General features: G+C 48.3%; 1 protein-coding gene across 1 annotated transcript in view; it reads right to left on the bottom strand.

Annotated features, from left to right (window-relative positions):
• The window catches only part of KIF18A (kinesin family member 18A), a 131,089-nt gene that overhangs the window by 6,897 nt on the left and 103,994 nt on the right, over nt 1–20,198 (bottom strand). Inside the window, exons 14-15 of the mRNA XM_030560216.1 lie at nt 13,929–14,409; nt 13,089–13,193 (exon numbers count right to left, since the gene is read on the bottom strand). Of these exons, the coding sequence (XP_030416076.1) occupies nt 13,089–13,193; nt 13,929–14,409 (586 nt within the window). The remainder of the gene's footprint in view (nt 1–13,088; nt 13,194–13,928; nt 14,410–20,198) is intronic.

Here is a 20,198-nt window from a genome sequence, read left to right on the forward strand (position 1 = left end):
CCAGAGTCTGGCATGGCTCACCACATAGGTGCACGCTGCCACGTGGCTCAACAGCTTGAGGCAGTTTCTTGCCGTGGTGGTCGGGGCACGGTGCAGACCGAGAATGATCTCTGACATGGACCGGAACCTGGACTCCGGAAGATATGCTCTGGCGTGTGTTGAGTCCAGAACCGCCCCTATAAATTCTATCCTTTGGGTAGGAGACAGGGTGGATTTGGCCTCGTTTAAGAGAAGGCTGAGCTGGAGGAAGGTCTGCCTGATGAAAAGCACCTGAGCTTCCACCTGCTCCTTGGAGCGGCCCTTTATAAGCCAATCGTCCAAGTAGAGGAATACCTGGATACCCCGTTTGCGCAGAAAGGCCGCCACGACCGCCATGCACTTTGTGAAGACCCTGGGTACCGCCAATAAGCCAAACGGGAGCACCGTGAACTGCAGATGGGCGTTGGCCACGACAAACCTGAGGTACCGACGGTGTTGGGGGATTATGGCAATATGCAAGTATGTGTCCTTTAAGTCGAGGGCGGCATACCAATCACCTGGATCCAAGGAGGGAATGATCGAAGACAGGGAGACCATGTGGAACCTGAGCTTTATCACAAACTTATTCAGCTGCTGCAAATCCAGGATGGGTCTGAGGCCCCCTTTTGCCTTCGGTATTAGAAAATACCGGGAGTAGAAGCCTCTGCCCCTGAGCTCCTGAGAAACTTCCTTCACCACCTCTGCTGTGAGGAGGGACCGCACTTCCTAAATTAGGAAGTTGCTCGTGAGAGGGGTCCCTGAAGAGGGACAGGGAGGGGGGCTGATGGGGCAGGAGGGAGAAGAACTGGATAGAATATCCCCTCTCTACCGTGCGAGGCACCCAACTGTCCGATGTGATTTGGGACCAGGCATGATAGAAGGGGGACAGACGTGACCCAAAGGTAGGGAAAGAAGGATCTGGAGTCCTGATCGGTAGGCCGTCCTCGACCATACCATCAAATAGGGGGCCTAGGACCTGACGACGGTCCGGTTGGCCAGATGCCTGGCCAGAGGGTGGTCCTGGCGGCGCCTCCGCCCATTCCTACCCCGTCTGCGCCCAACCTCTGGACGATTCTGAGGCTGGTAAGGGCGTGGGGCCGCTTGTGGCCTAAACTGCCTACGTTGGGTTGCCGGGGTATACAGGCCCAGCGAGCGAAGCGTAGCCCTCGAGTCCTTTAGACTATGCAGACGCTTATCTGTTTTGTCCGAAAACAGTGTCCGTCCTTCGAAAGGGAGGTCCTGGATAGTCTGCTGGACCTCATAGGGGAGGCCTGAGACCTGGAGCCAGGCTCCCTGCCTCATGACCAGACCTGTTGCCATGGAGTGTGAGGCTGAGCCCGCTGCATCTAGGGCAGCCTGAAGGGAGACTCGGGAGATTAGCTTTCCCTCTTCCACCAAGGCTGAAAACTCTGCCCTCGAGTCCTGGGGAAGGAGCTCGGCAAACTTCGACATGGTCGAACATGTGTTATGACCATATCGGCTTAGGACAGCCTGTTGGTTGGCTATTCGTAGTTGAAGGCCTGCCGTGGAGTACACCTTTCTACCAAAGAGGTCAAGCCTTTTGGCGTCTTGCTCTTTGGCATTGACCCTTGAAACCCTTGACGCTCCCTTTGGTTGGCCACGTCTACCACCAGGGAGTCCGGGGAAGGGTGGGTGTACAAATGCTCATGCCCCATGAAGAGCACAAAATAACACCTCTCTGTTTTCTTGGCAGTAGGGACCAACGAGGCTGGCATTTGCCATAAGGTGCGGGACGTGTCCTCTATGGTCTTGATCAACGGTAGGGCCACCCTGGATGGTCCCGATGGAGCCAGGATTTCCACCACCAGATCTACATCCACCTCAGTTTCCTCAGCCTGGATTGTGAGGCTCTGAGCTGCTCGCCTGAGCAGTTGCTGAAGGATCCTTGTGTCTTCCAGGGCCGGTGCCGTGGCCGTGCCCATGACCGCCTCATTCGGGGAAGAAGAGGAGGAAATCACTTGGATTGGCCTATCTTCCGGCGCTTCCAGCCCCTCGGGGTCCGGTGGCACACGGTGCCGGGGTTGCCAATGAACAGCTTGGCGAGTCTGGCGGCACTTGCTGAGCACGAACCGTGGTCGCCGCCAGTGCCGATGCCTGGCTAAGGAGTGCTGAACTCAGATGCGGCACACCCCTGCCTGGCGACGGTGCCAGTGGAGGAGGCAACTGCGCCGGGGCCATCGATGCCAAGGAGACCGAGGCCAACCTGGGGCGAGGACCAGGGGGTCCAAAACGGCCACTGAGAGGGCGGTTGCCATTGCTGCTGCCACTGTAGTAGGTGCCGCTGGTGGCTCACCCCTAAAGTCGGTTCATCTGCTCCACGATCGGCCGGAGCAATAGGAGTCTGACTCTGAGTCTGAGGTCTCTGACTAAGAGGACCTGGGGGGAGTGGTCATCGCCAGGGAGTGGCGCGGAGGAGGGGAGCTGTCTCTCTGGTCTGGTGCGGCCCGGGTGGTGCGGAACGGAGAGGGAGGCGACAGCATGGCCGGCCTGCCCCTAGACTGTACTGGGGGACGATGCAGGGAGGCTGGAACCAGGAGTCTCAGCAGGTCTGAGGCGGCCTCGAATGCCTCCAGCATTGAGGGGGGACACACGTCTCTGCTAAGGCCTGGGGATGATGGGCACTCTGGACTCGACCTCCCTCTCTCCGGTGCGGGAGTAGACGGAACAGCCGGGGGCGGTAGCCCAGCCTGTCCACTTGTACCAGCGGACGGCGTCGGCCTGTGGAGGTCCTGGCGAGGAGATCGCTCCCTCACCGACCTCTTCTTTTTAGCAAGCCCCAGGGAGGGCAAGCGGTGCCGCACTGAGGCCAACTTTTTATGACCCGACTCCCTTCGGTGCCGGGTTTTAGAGGATTTGGGCTGGGACCTAAGTCCTGATGCCAGTGCCGGGGTGCTCCGCACCGACGATGACGTGCTGGGCACGGCGTTGGCCGGCTTTGGATCCGAAGGCGGCTGCAAGGAAGCCTCCATCAGAAGAAGTCTAAGTCTTTGTGCTTTGTCTTTGAGAATTTTGGGATGGAAGCCCCTGCAAATAGGGCACTGGTCCCTTTGGTGGGCCTCCCCGAGGCACCACAGACAAGTGGAGTGCGGGTCACTCTTTGGCATGAACTTTCCGCAGTCCTTGTAGAGTTTAAACCCAGGAGACATGGCCATGCCCCGGCGGGGCGACCAGTAGGTGGTGGGGGGAACCCCCAATAGCAAAGAACTATGTACAACTAATCTAGATTAACTAACTATATACATGAACTATATACACAAGGTTTATGGACACTGCCAAACTTGCTATCAGCAAGCGAAGTTCCAGCTAGCCATCACCGGTGGTAAGAACGAAATGAGGGGGTGGAGGGTCGGCGGGCCCCTTTATAGGGTGCCATAGTGGCGCCACTCCAGGGGGCGCCAGGGCCAACCCTATTGGCGCTGCTAGGGGAAACTCTTCTGGCTGGCGTGCACGCGGTGCGCACACATCTACTTTCAATGGATGTGAACAACCACTCGAAGAAGAACTAGTATTTTATAGTATTTCAACTAATGGAATTAAAACATGACAATGAACTACAATGAACATGAAGTTGTCAGTGACACCACACTCCTACCACTATTGTCCCACCCATCCTTCATGACCTGATTGTGGAAGACAACTTTGAAATCAAGATAGAGTAAGTTTTAAAATATAAACCACACCTACATTTCTACATGTTTTCTTGTTTTTCTAACAGATAGATAGCACTATCCTTCATACTTTAAAGACTGTTTTGTTAAAAAGCTTGTGTTCTACTCAAATACACAGGAAACAGGAAAACTGATTAAGGCTAGGACCAGCTTCCTGTTACTGCTGGGGCCCCTTTATCTCTGAAGCCTGGCTCCTGGGAAGATGATCCACACTCAGTGGGGGCATGTGAGTAGCCTTTAGCAAGGGACCCATCCTCCTTGTTCCCCATGTTACTAATGACTGGCTTCCAGTCACTGACCTGGGAACTAGGGTTACTGGTTAGTATGTTTAGTGTGTGTGTGTGTGTGTGTGTGTGTGTGTGTGGGGGTTAGAGGGGAAGGATGGTTGAGATTTTGGGCTTGTCTACATCAGAAAGTTGCAGCGCTGGTGAGGGAGTTACAGCGCTGCAACTTTGAGAGTGTCCACATCTGCAGGGCATCACCAGCGCTGCAACTCCCTGTTTGCAGCGCTGGCCGTACTCCCGTTTTGTCTCGGGTGTAGAGGATCCAGCGCTGGTGATCCAGCGCTGGTAATCCAATGTAGACAGTTACCAGCGCTTTTCTTGACCTCCGTGGAAGGAGGAAGCCTCTGGTAATCAAGCTGGTTTCCTTTCCCGGTTTGCTCTCTCGGTCCCGGAGCCAGCCAGCAAACCGCAGGGAAGGAGACCTGCTTGCTCGGGGTTCCGGGACCGAGAGAGCAAACCGGGAAAGGAGACTAGCTTCGCCACGGTTTGCTCTCGCGTTCCCGGAGCCAGCCAGCAAACCGCAGGGAAGGAGACCTGCTTGCTCGGGGTTCCGGGACCGAGAGAGCAAACCGGGAAAGGAAACCAGCTTCGCCGCGGTTTGCTCTCTCGGTCCCGGAACCCCGAGCAAGCAGGTCTCCTTCCCTGCGGTTTGCTGGCTGGCTCCGGGACCGAGAGAGCAAACCGCGGCGTTCCCGGTTTGCTCTCTCGGTCCCGGAACCCCGAGCAAGCAGGTCTCCTTCCCTGCGGTTTGCTGGCTGGCTCCGGGACCGAGAGAGCAAACCGCGGCGTTCCCGGTTTGCTCTCTCGGTCCCGGAACCCCGAGCAAGCAGGTCTCCTTCCCTGCGGTTTGCTGGCTGGCTCCGGGACCGAGAGAGCAAACCGCGGCGTTCCCGGTTTGCTCTCTCGGTCCCGGAACCCCGAGCAAGCAGGTCTCCTTCCCTGCGGTTTGCTGGCTGGCTCCGGGACCGAGAGAGCAAACCGCGGGGAAGCTGGTTTCCTTTCCCGGTTTGCTCTCTCGTCCCGGAACCCCCCTTGAAGCCGCCCAACAGCGCTGCAGTGTGGCCACATCTAACACCACTTGCAGCGCTGGTTGCTGTAAGTGTGGCCACTCTGCAGCGCTGGCCCTATACAGCTGTACTAATACAGCTGTAACAACCAGCGCTGCAAAATTTTAGATGTAGACATGGCCTGAGACTTTGTACTTCAATGCTGGATTGGGAGGGATATATTTGGTGCAGAGAGGGCATGGGGGGGGGGAAAGAGGAGGAAAATATAAGGAATGCTATCTCTCTTCCTTCTCCATAAACAAGAATATGGTTCCCTTCTCTCTCTCCCCCACCCATAGATAGATAAGAGAGGGTGAAATGTGTCATCTGCTTTTAGGAATTAGTGTGTCATTTGTGGTCAGACAGCACGATTTTAGGGAGAAAGAGAAGAGAATACTACTGAGTGAGCAAGTCCTGAGGTTTCCTCTAAAGTTATCCTGGTTCGGAAAGCAGGAAAAAAAGTGTGTATGAAGTGGGGGTGGGGATAGTGAAACAACTGTTTTGGAGAGGCAATAAGGCTGTATGAATTTAACGGTTCAAATGGAAGACATTGGAATGCTTCAATTTTAGAAGAGTTTCTCCTGTTACATAATATTTGCGTCTAATCAGGCAAAAGAAAGTCTCAGAAACAAAAAAGGTAATTATGTACATTTCTAGGATTAACCTCTTAACCTTAGGAATTAGTGAGTGATTTTGTACCAAACTTAACTGAGGCGTTTCATGTTCTCTGAGAAATGTAGTTATTTTTCCTAGAATGCTGTGCACTGCTTTGACAAAATGTCACAGGCATCTGGATTGTTTAGCTCAACTCATAATTATTTGAGAATACGTAGAAACACAAAAGATACCTCTCCCAGCCCAGAAAGCAACAAAACAAAACACTTCTTTTTACATTTAAATTGATGTCAACCAAAGCACGAGCATGGAGCTTCTTCACTTCTTGGAAGTTCAATACACTCATTCATTCCAGGAAGAATAGACTTGTTTTGAAAAAGGTACCAGAACAGTGATGCAGCCTGTGCTGCATTTCTGAAACCGGTACCTTTGCTAAATTAGGAATAACTGAAGATTTGTTGGGTTTTTTTAAAAATGATTACACTCATAAAATTAGGGTTGCATTTCTCACTCATATATATATCAAAGCATAACTGAGTGAGAAATGCAACCTTAATTTTATGTGTGTGTGTGTGTATTTTATATATCTATCTATCTACAGCTATAAACAACCAAAAAAACCAAACCAAACCAAAACTTGAAACCTGATATCAGGATTCATGACTTCTCCAGAAGCATTTTATGGATAGAGCCTTGATTCCTAAATTAAAAAATAACTTATGCTGGAATGTATTACTGACTGCATCAACCAATGCCAATCTATAACTGCAACTTATTTAAAGGGATTCTATTTTTTTGTTTTTAATTAAAAACGAAATTTTCTGCTAAAGGACCTTTGAATAGCATCTCCTGAAATAAAAAAAACTCTTAAAAACTTGTGTGGTGTTAAAGGGATATTTCTACTACCCTCATGTTCAGAAGTGATTTTTGCAGGCCACCCTTTATCCGTCATGCCCTTCCCTTGCATAGAAAAGACGGTTACTCACCTTTGTAACTGTTGTTCTTCGAGATGTGTTGCTCATATCCATTCCAGTTAGGTGTGCGCGCGCCGTGTGCACGTTCGTCGGAAGATTTTTACCCTAGCAACACTCGATGGGTTGGCTGGGCGCCCCCTGGAGTGGTGCCACCATGGCGCCGGATACATACCCCTGCCCAACCGCCCCTCAGTTCCTTCTTGCCGGCTACTCCGACAGTGGGGAAGGAGGGCGGCTTTGGAATGAATATGAGCAACACATCTCGAAGAACAACAGTTACAAAGGTGAGTAACCGTCTTTTCTTCTTCGAGTGCTTGCTCATATCCATTCCAGTTAGGTGATTCCCAAGCCTTACCTAGGCGGTGGGGTCGGAGTGAGATGTGGCAGAATGCAAAACTGCTGAGCCAAAGGCTGCATCATCTCTTGACTGTTGAACCAGAGCATAATGCGAAGCAAAGGTGTGGGCCAAAGACCAGGTAGCTGCGCGACATATCTCCTGGATAGGTACAAGAGCCAGGAAAGCGGCAGATGAAGCCTGAGCCCTGGTAGAATGCGCAGTGATGTGGCTTGGGGAAATATGAGCCAAATCATAACAAATGCGGATGCACGCTGTCACCCACTGATGTCCAGGGAGTGCAATTGTTGCTCTCGTTGCATTGAGTGTGGCTTCAGGAAGAAGACCGGGAGAAAGATGTCCTGGTTAACATGAAAGGCTGAAACCACCTTAGGGAAGAAAGCCGGGTGTGGTCGCAACTGCACCTTGTCTTTGTGGAACACAGTGTACGGCGGATCCACAGTAAGAGCCCTAAGCTCGGAGACTCGTCTGGCTGATGTAATGGCTACAAGGAAAGCTGTCTTCCAAGACAGGTATAGTAGCGAGCAGGTTGCTAATGGCTTGAATGGGGGAGATATAAGTCTGGTTAAAACCAGGTTGAGGTCTCAGGTCGGGGCTAGGTGGTGTACTTGAGGGTATAAGTGCTCCAAGCCCTTGAGGAACCTCGAAACCATACAGTGTGAGAACGTGGAACGACCACCTTCGCCTGGGTGGAAGGTAGAGATGACTGCCAAGTGTACCCTCAATGATGATACTGCTAGGCTCTGCTGTTTGAGAGACCAGAGGTAGTCCAAAATAGAGGGGATCGAGACCTCAGTGGGAGTAAGATTAAGCATTCTGCACCAGCAGGAGAAACGCTTCCACTTGATCAGGTGCGTTGACCAGGTGGAAGGCTTCCTGCTACCCATGAGAACTTGTTGTGCTGATTCAGAGCAACGTAACTCTGACTGGTTTAGCCATGCAGCAGCCATGCTGTGAGGTGAAGAGCCTGCAGGTCTGGGTGGCGAAGCCTGCCGTGGTCCTGAGTTATGAGGTCTGGGTGCAGTGGCAGGGTAATTGGGTTGGCTATCGACAGGTAGAGCAACGTGGTTACCAGTGCTGCCTGGGCCACGCTAGAGCGATCATGATGATGCACGCTCTGTCCCTGCGGAGTTTCAGCAGGACCTTGTGAATCAGCAGGAAAGGTGGGAAGGCATAATGGAGCTGGCTCTTCCACGGCATCAGGAAAGCGTCCGAGATTGATCCCGGGGAGAGACCTTGGAAGGAGCAGAACATCTGGCATTTCCTGTTCTCGCAGGAAGCGAACAGGTCTATGTGGGGAAATCCCCACTTCTGGAAAACAGAATGCATAATGTCCGGGCGGATGACCACTTGTGAGACAGGAAAGACCTGCTGAGTCGATCCACCAGGGTGTTCCGAATGCCTGGGAGAAAGGACACTACCAGATCTATCGAGTGGGCCATGCAAAAGTCCCAGAATTAGATGGCCTCCTGACAAAGGGGGGAGGACCGTGTCCCTCCCTGTTTGTTTATGTAGTACATGCCGTTGTGTTGTCTGTAAACACTGAGACACAACGGCCTCGCAACTGTTGTTGGAACGCCTGGCATGCCAGGCGGACTGCTCTCAGTTCTCAGACACTTATGTGTAATGCCAGCTCCTGAGAAGACCAAAGGTCTTGAGTATGAAGGTGACTGAGGTGAGTACCCCAGCCAAGAGATGATGCGTCCGTCGTCAGGGACATTGAGGGTTGGGGCAGATGGAACGGCATCCCTGCACACACCAAGGAGAGTGTTAGCCACCACTCTAGGGAGCCTAGGGTGCTCGGGGGAATGGTGACTATTGTGCCTATTGGGTCCCTGCCCGGGCGGTATACCAAGCTGAGTCAAACTTAGAGAGGACGGAGGCGGAGCCTGGTGTGTTTGGTTACCAACGTGCAGGCAGCCATGTGACCCAGGAGACCGAGACAGGTGCGAGCCGAGGCCGTCGGGAAATTCTGTAGACCTCAGATGATTGTTGCCATCGCCTGAAACCACGGCTGTGGTAAGCAGGCTGTGGCTAGATTGGAGTCCAAGATAGCTCCTATGAAGTCTAACCTCTGTGTGGGAATCAGAGTGGATTTTTCTCTATTGATCATCAGGCCTACACATGACAATAGGTCTTTGATGATGCCCACATGCTGAGTGACGTGTGTCTCAGATGAGCCAATCGTCCAGATACGGAAAAACGTGTATCCGACGTTGGCGGAAGTAGGTAGCGACTACGGCCATACACTTTGTAAATACCCTTGGGGCTGCAGAAAGGCCAAACTGCAGGACCGTAAAGTGGAAGTGCTGACGGTTGGCTACAAAGCAGAGGTATCTCCTGTGTGGAGGAAAAGATGGCGATGTGAAAGTACGCGTCCTTCATATTGAGGGCGGCATACCAGTCTCCAGGATCCAAGGACGGGATCATGGTCCCCAGGGATACCATGTGGAACTTCAACCTTATCATAAATTGGTTGAGTCCTCGTAGGTCTAGGATAGGTCTGAGACCTCCCTTCGATTTGGGGATTAGAAATAATGGGAGTAAAACCCCTTGCCCCTTTTGTCCATCGGTACCACCTTTATAGCTCCTATGGTGAGGAGCATCTGCACCTCTTGTAAGAGGAATTGCTCGTGAGAGGGGTCCCTGAAGAGGGACAGGGTTGGAAGGCGGGGTTGAAATAAATTGGAGGTGGTACCCATACTCCACCGTGCATAGGACCCAGCAATCTGAAGTTAACTGGGACCACGCCGGGAGGAAGTAGGAGAGATGGTTGTCTGCGACCACCTCGTCCGCGCTGTCTGCTAAAGTCCTGTCTTTGTCTAGGCACAGAGTATGGGCGGTGAGGCTGGGGACGGAAAGGCCAGCGTTGGGTCACCGGTGTATGCATGCCAAGAGAGCGCATTATGACCCTGTTGTCCTTCAGGCTTTGCAGCCTGGGGTCAGTCTTTTCCGAGAAGAGGCTTTTACCATCAAATGGTAAGTCCTGAATGGTATACTGCTGCTCCAGTGGGAGGTTTGAAACCTGAAGCCATGAGATGCGCCTCATGGCAACACCCGAGGCCAGAGTCCTGGCTGCCGAGTCTGCTGCATCCAACGAGTCCTGGAGGGAAGTTCTGGCCACCTTTTTCCCTTCCTCCAAGAGGGCAGCGTACTCTTGGCGGAGTCTTGAGGGAGAAGCTCCGTAAACTTACCCACCGCCACCCAGGTGTTATAATTATAGCAGGCGGCTAAGCAAGGCTTGTTGATTTGCCACCCGGAGCTGTAGGGCCCCTGCTGAGTACACCTTGCGGCCGAGTGGGTCCATTCGCCTAGCCTCCTTTAATTTCAGGGCTGGCGCCTGCTGGCCATGGTGTTCCCTCTCATTAACGGACTGGACAAGTAATGAGCAGGGAGGAGCATGGACATACAAGTACTCGTACCTCTTAGAGGGCACCATATATTTACGCTCGACTCCCCTGGCTGCACGAGGGATAAAGGCTGGGGACTGCCATATAGTATCGGCATTCGCTTGGATGGTCCGAATAAATGGTAGGGCCACTGTAGTGGGGGCATCCGCCGATAGAATGTCCACTACCGGGTCCTCTACCTCCGGGACCTCCTCCACCTGGAGGTTCATATTGAGTGCTACCCTCCTTAGGAGGTCCTGATGGGCTCTCAGGTCGATTGGAGAAGGGCCCAAGGAAGATGTTCCTGCCATCGCCTCATCTGGAGAAGAGGAAGAGGAGATGCTGGCGACGAACGGGTCCTGGGTGTCCCATTGCTCTTGGGCGATCTCCTGCTCCAGAGGAACCTGGGAGTCTGGTGGGTGGACTGGGGCTTCCTCCGCAGCAGTCGGAGGGGGATGGCTAATCGTCGCCCCTGGCAGTCGGTGCTCTGATGAGACAGAGTGGGACGGAACTACTGGTATGTCCTGGGCCTGGTGGTACACCCAAGGTGTCCAGAAAGACCACTGATGGGGTCCTTGGTCCTAGGCCTGGGTCTCTTGGAAGACTCTGGTGGGCACATCAGAATCGCGGTCCTGAGCATAAGAGCTGTCCGCATGGGATGACACTGATGCATGTCTGGATGGCCATGGATGTGCTGAAAAGCCCTGGGTAGAGTCTCTGTCTCTAGCGGACCTTGCCCTACTCGGCACTGGGGACTGGTACCAGGAAGCGTACCGGTACCAGGAATGAGATCGGGACCTGCGACCGGAGCGGTGCCAGGAGGTCGACTGACATCTCGAGGTTCGATGTCAGGAACGGCTATGGGAGTCATGGTGCCTGGAGCAGTGCCGGGAGCTGGAACGGTGCCGAGAGTAGCGGGCCGGCGAATGGGATACCAACCGGTGCCGCGAGTGCGACCGGTATCGAGGAGGAGAACAGTACCGGAACTGCGTGCAGCGTTGGGAGCGCCGACAGGACCTGGAGTGTCTGCGGGACTGTGATCATGAATGGTGCCGCTCTGCTGTGCCGACAGAGGATGGCCGTAACAAGGCAGGCTTGCCGATAGACTGTATTACTTGCACCGGCGGTGCCGGGGGTTGAGGCAGCGTCGACTCTGTCATGGCAATCAGATCCTTCGCCGTTGAGAATGTCTCCGACGTGAAGGGAATAGTAAGCTCAACCACGGCGCGTGCCGGGGAGCTGTCAGACACCAGACTCGACGGCCCTCGTGAGAGCGGAATCGACGGTGCCGACGTCGTCGGTGCCGGGCAATCCGACTTAGACGAGCTCTCTGGCTGCAGTGGAGGTGGCACGGAAGCAGCAGGAGTCTTAGGCTTTCTCGACCTCGGGGAGAAGGAGCGGTGCCGAGTCAACTTCGGTGCCGGTGATGGTCTGTGCCGAGAGGCCTTGGCAGTACCGGCACGGACCAGTGCCGAGGAGGTGCTTCTGCCCGCCAATTGACCAGCGCTCGGTGCTGAAGGCATAGGGGTAAGAGCAGACTCTATGAGGAGCTGCTTTAGCCAAAAGTCCCGCTCCTTTTTTGTTCTCAGCTTAAAAGCCTTGCAAATGTGACATTTATCTGCCAGGTGAGATTCCTCGAGGCACTTAAGGCAGGAGTTGTGTGGATCTCCTGTCGGCATCGTCTTATGACAGGTCGAGCGTGGTTTGAAACCCGGTGAACTGGGCCTGGACCCCAGCACCGGGTGCGGGGAAGGAGCTAATCCCCGAACCCCTCTTACCTATACACTAACTGTGAACAAAAAAAATTAACTATAACTAACTATATACACAACAAAATAACTAGAGAACTACGAGTAGCTAGGAAGGTGGAAGTCAGTGAAACCGCACTCCACTGTTCCAACGACCGACACGGGTGGTAAGAAGGAACTGAGGGGCGGTTGGGTTGGCAGGGGTATGTATCCGGCGCCATGGCGGCGCCACTCCAGGGGGCGCCTAGCCGACCCACCGAGTGTTGCTAGGGTAAAAATCTTCCGACGAACGTGCACGCGGCACACGCACACCTAACTGGAATGGATATGAGCAAGCACTCGAAGAAGCCTGATTGCTGAGCTTCCAGTTTCAGCTTTGCTGCTGCTATTATTAGTGAACATCTTTCAGGATCTAAGTAGCGCAGTTCATGAGAGTGAAGTTATAATGGTTGAGACAGAAATTGTAACTAACAAAACAGTGAAATTGATAACACACACAAAGTGATATCAAATGCATGAAAAACATTTCTTATCTCTTTCAGTTTTGGTAATCTTCAGATTTTTTTGTAACAGTAGGCACAACATTTTCAGATAGTAATTTGATTTGATTTTCAGATTGATGATGCAATTTCCCCTTCTAAATCAGAAGTAATTTTCTCACATACAGTGTAGGACGGTTATGGAAAATGCAATGTTAGTCTGCATTATTCTACTAAAACTAAAAAATAGTTCATATAAAAAGTCCCTTAAGAACAGATTCTACATAACCTGGGAAGGTTTATACTTAAATCTGAATTGTCAAAGCCACTGTGGGTCTGAATTATTTCTCATATTTCTGAATACCAGTGACTTGATAAAAACTTCTTCACATATGGGAAAATGTTACAGCATGAGAATTGTGATGAAAATGAAAGCAGTATGTAACAGCTCATTTGAATGGCGGTAGAACAGACGCTGTTTTTAAAATTACCTTAATAACTTTCTTTTTCTCTCAGCAGCAGAAGTCATTGCCATATATGATGGCTGCTCATGTATTGGACCAGGATTTCTATTCAGCAATGATGGAAGACCAAGTCTGAAATTAAAATAAGATACTAATTTAAATTACGAAAACCTTATCTATCTTGTGTGAAAAGTGTTATTTTTTTCACTTTAAGCCAAGTAAGTGTTTTTCAGCTGAAAAACACAGTATTGGTAATAAAATGAACTTATTCCAAATAAAACAGTTATATCTTTTTTTAAGGTAAGGACTTACTTTATAACTTTCCTTCTGAAAGCCAAAATACGGTACTACAATATTAGTAGCTAACATATATATATGGCAGTTTTCATCAGGGGACTACAAAGTGCTTTTGAAGGAGGATTAGTATTTCCACATTTTACAGATAGGAACAATTCTTAACTTCTCTAAATCTCAGTTTTCCTGACTCCTAGTAGGTGCCCTCTACCTCATCTCTAGTATATTAGGTAGCAAAATACATCCAAAATGACTAGAACATTTAATAACTTAATTTTCAGTTTGTTTTTAATGTGTTATTAAAACAGGATAGGAGTTTCAAAAATGTTAAGTGTTGGCTTGACTCTCCTCCCACTGAAGTAAATGGAAATTTTACTATTGACCTCAATGACCAATGCTGAGAACTTTTAGAAAAAAAAATCACACCATTAGTTATTTAAGTTTACTAGAAAAATAGAAAACAGTATAACTAAAACATATTAACTGCATGAAAAGAAGCAATATAAAAAACAAAACATGTAGGAAAAGAGGAATAGAAAAAGAATGAGGAATTCTGCTCATGCACAGAACTACCTTTGTAAAACATTGCTGTTGCTGCACAGGTGTGACTCCTTTTCAGACAAGTCAGCAGAAGGGTCATTTGTGTTACTTGTACCTTCGTACAGAGTCACTGTTGAGTTCATGTCTGTCTGTTCACACTCTGGTATCACGTTATGTGTGAAGTCCATGTCACACTCTTCTTTCAAAGGGAAATGAATGTCTACATTACAATTGTTAACTTTGGGAAAGCTTGCCACTTGTAATGGTTGCTTTACCACAGTCTGTGTACAAAAGATTGGCATAGATTTTCTGCAAACTTCAGGTGTGTACACAATAGGACGGACCTCCTTGCTGAGGGAATCCTCCAGGCAACTAAGGCTAGACTGTTCAGAAGCTTCAGGACTTTGTGCTGTTGCTGGAGAGTTCATGAGCTTCCGCCTTGTTCTCTTTTGTGGAGGGACTGCACGTTCGCTTACATGTTGCACGTTTTTCTTGACTGCTTCTGAAGGTGTACCTGTTCAGTACAGCGAAGACTAGTTAGTAGTTTACCAAAACTCTGTTCATTAGAGCACTGCTTTCCCACTCACCCACAATCCAAACTAGTGTAGCTGGTTTCATTTCTTTGCCCTTCTTTCCTCCTTTCTCTGCCAAAAAAAGTAAACTTGTATGCAAGAAAAAGCTATTAGAAATAATTTCTGTTAAATGAACACATTTGTATTTAAGGGAAATAATACAATTATTTCTATTATGGTAGTTACCTGTATTGCAAAATTTGGGCTCTGTTGTGCAAGGTGCTGCACACACACGTACACAGATCTCTTTCCTAAAGAGCTTACAATCTAAGTTGAAACAACACAGTCCAGACCAGTGTGACAAAAAAATAGAAAGAAGACAGTGACCACGGAATGGAGCATAAAGATAATGCAAGTAAGATCAGGTTAGCTATTGTACATCTTAGTTGTTCCTGAAGGTTTTAAGTCATAAGTTATTATTTTTCTTTAAAAAAAAGAGCACCTAACCCCCACAATGTAGCCATTGCCAGTTTGGCTTACTTCTAGTAAGTATTGCACACTGTGGGGCAGGTGTGGTCATGAGGTGGAAGGAGAGAGGATTGTTACAACAAGTGGAGGGAATAGAGAAGCAGATGAGAAGGGAAGAAACCTTGGAGCTAATAAGAAGAGAGAAGAAGAGTAGGAATGTTACACTGGATATTGTCACTCTTCTAACAACAACCCCATTTCCAATAAAAGTGGAACAATTAAAAAAGTTAAATGTTTTCTGAAAATCTTTAAAATGTCAAAGGAAGTTATAAAGTAGACATCCATGATCACACCCAATAGAGAATACTTTATTTACTCCCTCAGTAAGTGGAATGACTAAAGTATTATGGCTTGATTTAAAACTAACAGATAAACAAAAACAACTGAGGGGAGAAAAGAGGGAAGATGCTACTTTTGCTGAAGTTTTTAGCAAAGGAGAATCAGTGTAAGATATATACCATTGTTGAAATAGCTGGGTTAGTGGTGAGTGGATAGTTTATAATTTAAGTAAAACAATTCTCAAGTTACAAATCGAAGCTAGCAGAGGCCAGTCATAAAAGTGAAATGTTCCTATATTTTACTTTAATTTTAACTTTTAAACTGATGAAGTAAACTTTGGTATGCTTAAAATTACACCTACTATGGACTGGCTTCACTTCAGTTTGCAGTCTCAGAATCACACTTTACCTCTACTCTGTTTGCTTAATTCTTATGATCAGGTAAGTAGTTAGTAGCTTACTCAGGAAATAACCTGAAAATGTTAAGCTGCAGTACTCATTCAGGAAGACTGATGAAAAAACTTTTGACAGAAAAAACTGAATGCAATTTTAGAAGTGAATTTTGAGTTTATCAACCAGAAACATTCCGTAACTTAAGTCTTCTCCCACAGAGATTACCCTAGAGCTTTTAATAGCTCGAAAAATGTTTGAAGAATAGAAAGTTGATAAAAAAATAATATAACTCATTTTTGCCACAAAATTACAGTATATACAAACTATAAGACCAGACAGCAGATAGTTTATTATTTGCTAATTTTAGTTTGTAACTAAAGCTTAACCACAATACCTTTTCTGTGCAGTAAAGGGGAGGACAGTAGTGAAATGTTAATAGAAAAACAATCATAGAATCATAGAATATTAGGGTTGGAAGAGACCTCAGGAGGTCATCTAGTCCTATCCCCTGCTCAAAGCAGGACCAACACCAACTAAATCAGTGGGGGTGGTCTAGGTTGGATATCAGGAAACATTATTTCACTAGGAGGGTGATGAAGCACTGCAATGAGTTACCTAGGGAGGTGGTGGAATCTCCATCCTTAGAGGTTTTTAAGGCCCGGCTTGACAAAGCTTTGGCTGGGATAGACTCATAGACTTTAAGGTCAGAAGGGACCATTATGATCATCTAGTCTGACCTCCTGCAAAAAGCAGGCCACAGAATCCTACCCATCCACTTCTATAACAAACCCCTAACTTATGTCTGAGTTACTGAAGTCTTCAAATTGTGGTTTAAAGACCTCAAGCTGCAGAGAATCCTCCAGCAAGTGACCCATGCCCCACGCTGCAGAGGAAGGCGAAAAACCTCCAGGGCCTCTGCCAATCTGCCCGGGAGGAAAATTCCTTCCCGACCCCATATATGGTGATCAGTTAAACCCTGGGCATGTGGGCAAGACTCACCGGCCAGCACCCAGGAAAGAATTCTCTGCAGTAACTCAGATCCCATCCCATATAACATCTCATCACAGACCACTGGGCATACTTACCTGCTGATAATCAAAGATCAATTGCCAAAATTGGGCTATCCCATCATACTATCCCTTCCATAAACTTATCAAGCTTAGTCTTAAAGCCAGATATGTCTTTTGCCCCCACTACTCCCCTTGGAAGGCTGTTCCAGAACTTCACTCCTCTAATGGTTAGAAACCTTTATCTAATTTCGAGTCTAAACTTCCTAGTGTCCAGTTTATACCCATTTGTTCTTGTTTCCACATTGGTACTAAGCTTAAATAATTCCTCTCCCTCCCTAATATTAATCCCTCTGATATATTTATAAAGAGCTAGCATATCCTCCCTCAGCCTTCTTTTGGTTATGCTAAACAAGCCAAGCTCTTTGAGTCTCCTTTCATAGGACAGGTTTTCCATGCCTCGGATCATCCTAGTAGCCCGTCTCTGAACCTGTTCCAGTTTGAATTCATCCTTCTTAAATATGGGAGACCAGACCTGCACACACTATTCCAGATGAGGTCTCACCAGTGCCTTATGTAACGGTACTAACACCTCCTTATCTTTGCTGGAAATACCTCGCCTGATGCATTAGGCTTTTTTAATGGCCATATCACATTGGCGGCTCATAGTCATCCTGTGATCAACCAATACTCCAAGGTCCTTCTCCTCCTCTGTTACTTCCAACTGATGTGTCCCCAATTTATAACTAAAATTTTTGTTATTAATCCCTAAATGCATGACCTTGCACTTTTCACTATTAAATTTCATCCTATTACTATTACTCCAGTTTACAAGGTCATCCAGATCTTCCTGTATGATACCCCAGTCCTTCTCTGTGTTAGCAATACCTCCCAGCTTTGTGTCATCTGCAAACTTTATTAGCACATTCCCGCTTTTTGTGCCAAGGTCAGTAATAAAAAGGTTAAATAAGATTGGTCCCAAAACTGATCCCTGAAGAACTCCACTAGTAACCTCCTTCCAGTCTGAGAGTTCACCCTTCAGTACGACCCGTTGTTGTCTTTCCTTTTACCAATTCCTTATCCACCTTTCAATTTTCATATTGATCCCCATCTTTTCCAATTTAACTAATAATTCCCCATGTGGAACCATGTCAAATGCCTTACTGAAATCGAGGTAAATTAGATCTACTGCCTTTCCTTTGTCTAAATAATCTGTTATTTTCTCAAAGAAGGAGATCAGGTTGGTTTGGCACGATCTACCTTTAGTAAAACCATGTTGTAATTTGTCCCAATTACCATTGACCTCAATGTCCTTAACTACTTCCTCCTTCAAAAGTTTTTCCAAGGCCTTACATACTACAGATGTCAAACTAAGAGGCCTATAGTTATTCGGATCACTTTTTTCCCCTTTCTTAAAAATAGGAACTATGTTAGCAATTCTCCAGTCATACGGTAGAACCCCCAAGTTTACCGATTCATTAAAAATTCTTGCTAATGGCCTTGCAATTTCATGTGCCAGTTCCTTTAATATTCTTGGGTGAAGATTATCTGGGCCCTCTGATTTTGTCCTATTAAGCTGTTCAAGTTTGGCTTGTACCTCAGATGTGGTAATATCTACCTCCATATCCTCATTCCCATTTGTCATTCTTCCATTATCCCTAAGCTATTCATTAGCCTTATTAAAGACTGAGGCAAAGTATTTATTTAGATATTGGGCCATTCTTATGTTCCTTATGATTAGCAGTTTAAATATCCTCTTTTCTTAATCTTACTACTCCTTGTGATGGGGTGTTCACCCCACACCGGCCTTGAAAGGGTTAAGATGGTCCAGATAGGGACAATTCATCTTAGAGGCCTCACCTGGTTGAGAGTCGGACTTGAATGAAAATGACTAATGGCTGATTATGAGGGCAAGGTAACTATGGAAGGTGGGACCAGACCCGATGATAGCTGATTCCCCAGACAAGACATAAGGAGGTACCCCAGTGGAGAGTGAACTCTGGGACACTCCTAATTAGAACTGTTTGTACCCTGTGTGAGAAAGTTCCTCCTCTACTTTGATGGGTCCTGCACTTATTGGCAGATTTGCTCACCTCAGTGATCTTCCCCACAGTCTGGATCAACTCCTCCTGTGTCTGATCAGGAGTTGGGAGGTTTGGGGGGAACCTGGGCCTGCCCTCTACTCCAGGTTCCAGCCCAGGGCCCTGTGGATTGCAGCTGTCTAGAGTGCCTCCTGTAGCTGTCATGCAGCTGTTACAACTCCCTGGGCTACTTCCTCATGGCCTCCTCCAAACACCTTCTTTATCCTCACCACAGGACCTTCCTCCTGGTGTCTGATAATGCTTGTACTCCTTAGTCCTCCAGCAGCACACCCTCTCACTCTCAGCTACTGGTGCCTCTTGCTCCCAGCTCCTCACATGCACTTCCTCTTCTCTGGCTTCCCGCCCCCGCCTGACTGGAGTGAGCTCCTTTTTAAACCCTGGTGCCTTGATTAGCCTGCCTTGATTGGCTGCAGGTGATCTAATCAGCCTGTCTGCCTTAATTGGTTCCTGATTACTCTAGTGCAGCCCCTGCTCTGGTCACTCAGGGAACAGAAAACTACTCATCCAATAACCAGTATATTTGCCCTCTACCAGACTCCTGTACCCCACTGGTCTGGGTCTGTCACACCTGCTAGATAACTCCTCTCCCTTCTTCTTGTTTGCACCCTCCAGATAGATGTAAACTTATCATGTTGTGCACTGAGCCTCTGTTTGACACCCCTGTTTAGTGGGAATCACAGAAGAGAAAGAGACTAGATATGGTGGGCCCTGCATGCTCTAGCAATATATTTATACTCCTCCCTAGTCATCTGTCCAAATTTCTACTTCTTGTAAGCTTCCTTTTTGAGTTTAAGTTCACCAAAGATTTCACTGGTCAGCCAAGCTGGTCGCCTGCCATATTTGCTATTCTTTTTGCACATCGAGATGGTTTGTTCCTGCACCGTCAATAAGGCTTCTTTAAAATACAGCTAGCTCTCCTGGACTGCTTGCCCCCTCATATCAGTCTCCCAGGGGATCCTGCCCATCAGTTCCCCAAGGGAGTCAAAGTCTGCTTTTCTGAAGTCCAGGATCCGTATTTTGCTATTCTCCTTTCTTCCTTTTGTCAGGATCCTGAACTCAACCATCTCATGGTCACTGCTGCCTAGGTTGTCACTCACTTCTACTTCCCCTACCAAATCTTTCCTGTTTGTAAGCAGCAAGTCAAGAGGAGCATAGCTCCTAGTTGGTTCCTATAGTACTTGTACCAGGAAGTTGTCCCCAACACTCTCCAAAAATTTCCTGGATTGTCTGTGCATTGCTGTATTGCTCTCCCAGCAGATGTCAGGGTGATTGAAGTCTCCTGTGATCTGGAAACTTCAGTTAGTTGTCCAAAGAAAGCCTCGTCTACCTCATCCTTCTGATCCGGTGGTCTATAGCACACGTCCACCATGACATAACTTTTGTTACTCTCACCTCTAAACTTAACTTAAAGACTTTCAACAGGGTTTTTTCATTATGCTGTTTCATTTCACAGCTGTGGAATTTTTGTCTGAGTGTAGCATAA

The sequence above is a fragment of the Gopherus evgoodei genome, chromosome 4, assembly GCF_007399415.2.
Source record: "Gopherus evgoodei ecotype Sinaloan lineage chromosome 4, rGopEvg1_v1.p, whole genome shotgun sequence".
NCBI classification, from domain to species: Eukaryota; Metazoa; Chordata; order Testudines; family Testudinidae; genus Gopherus; species Gopherus evgoodei.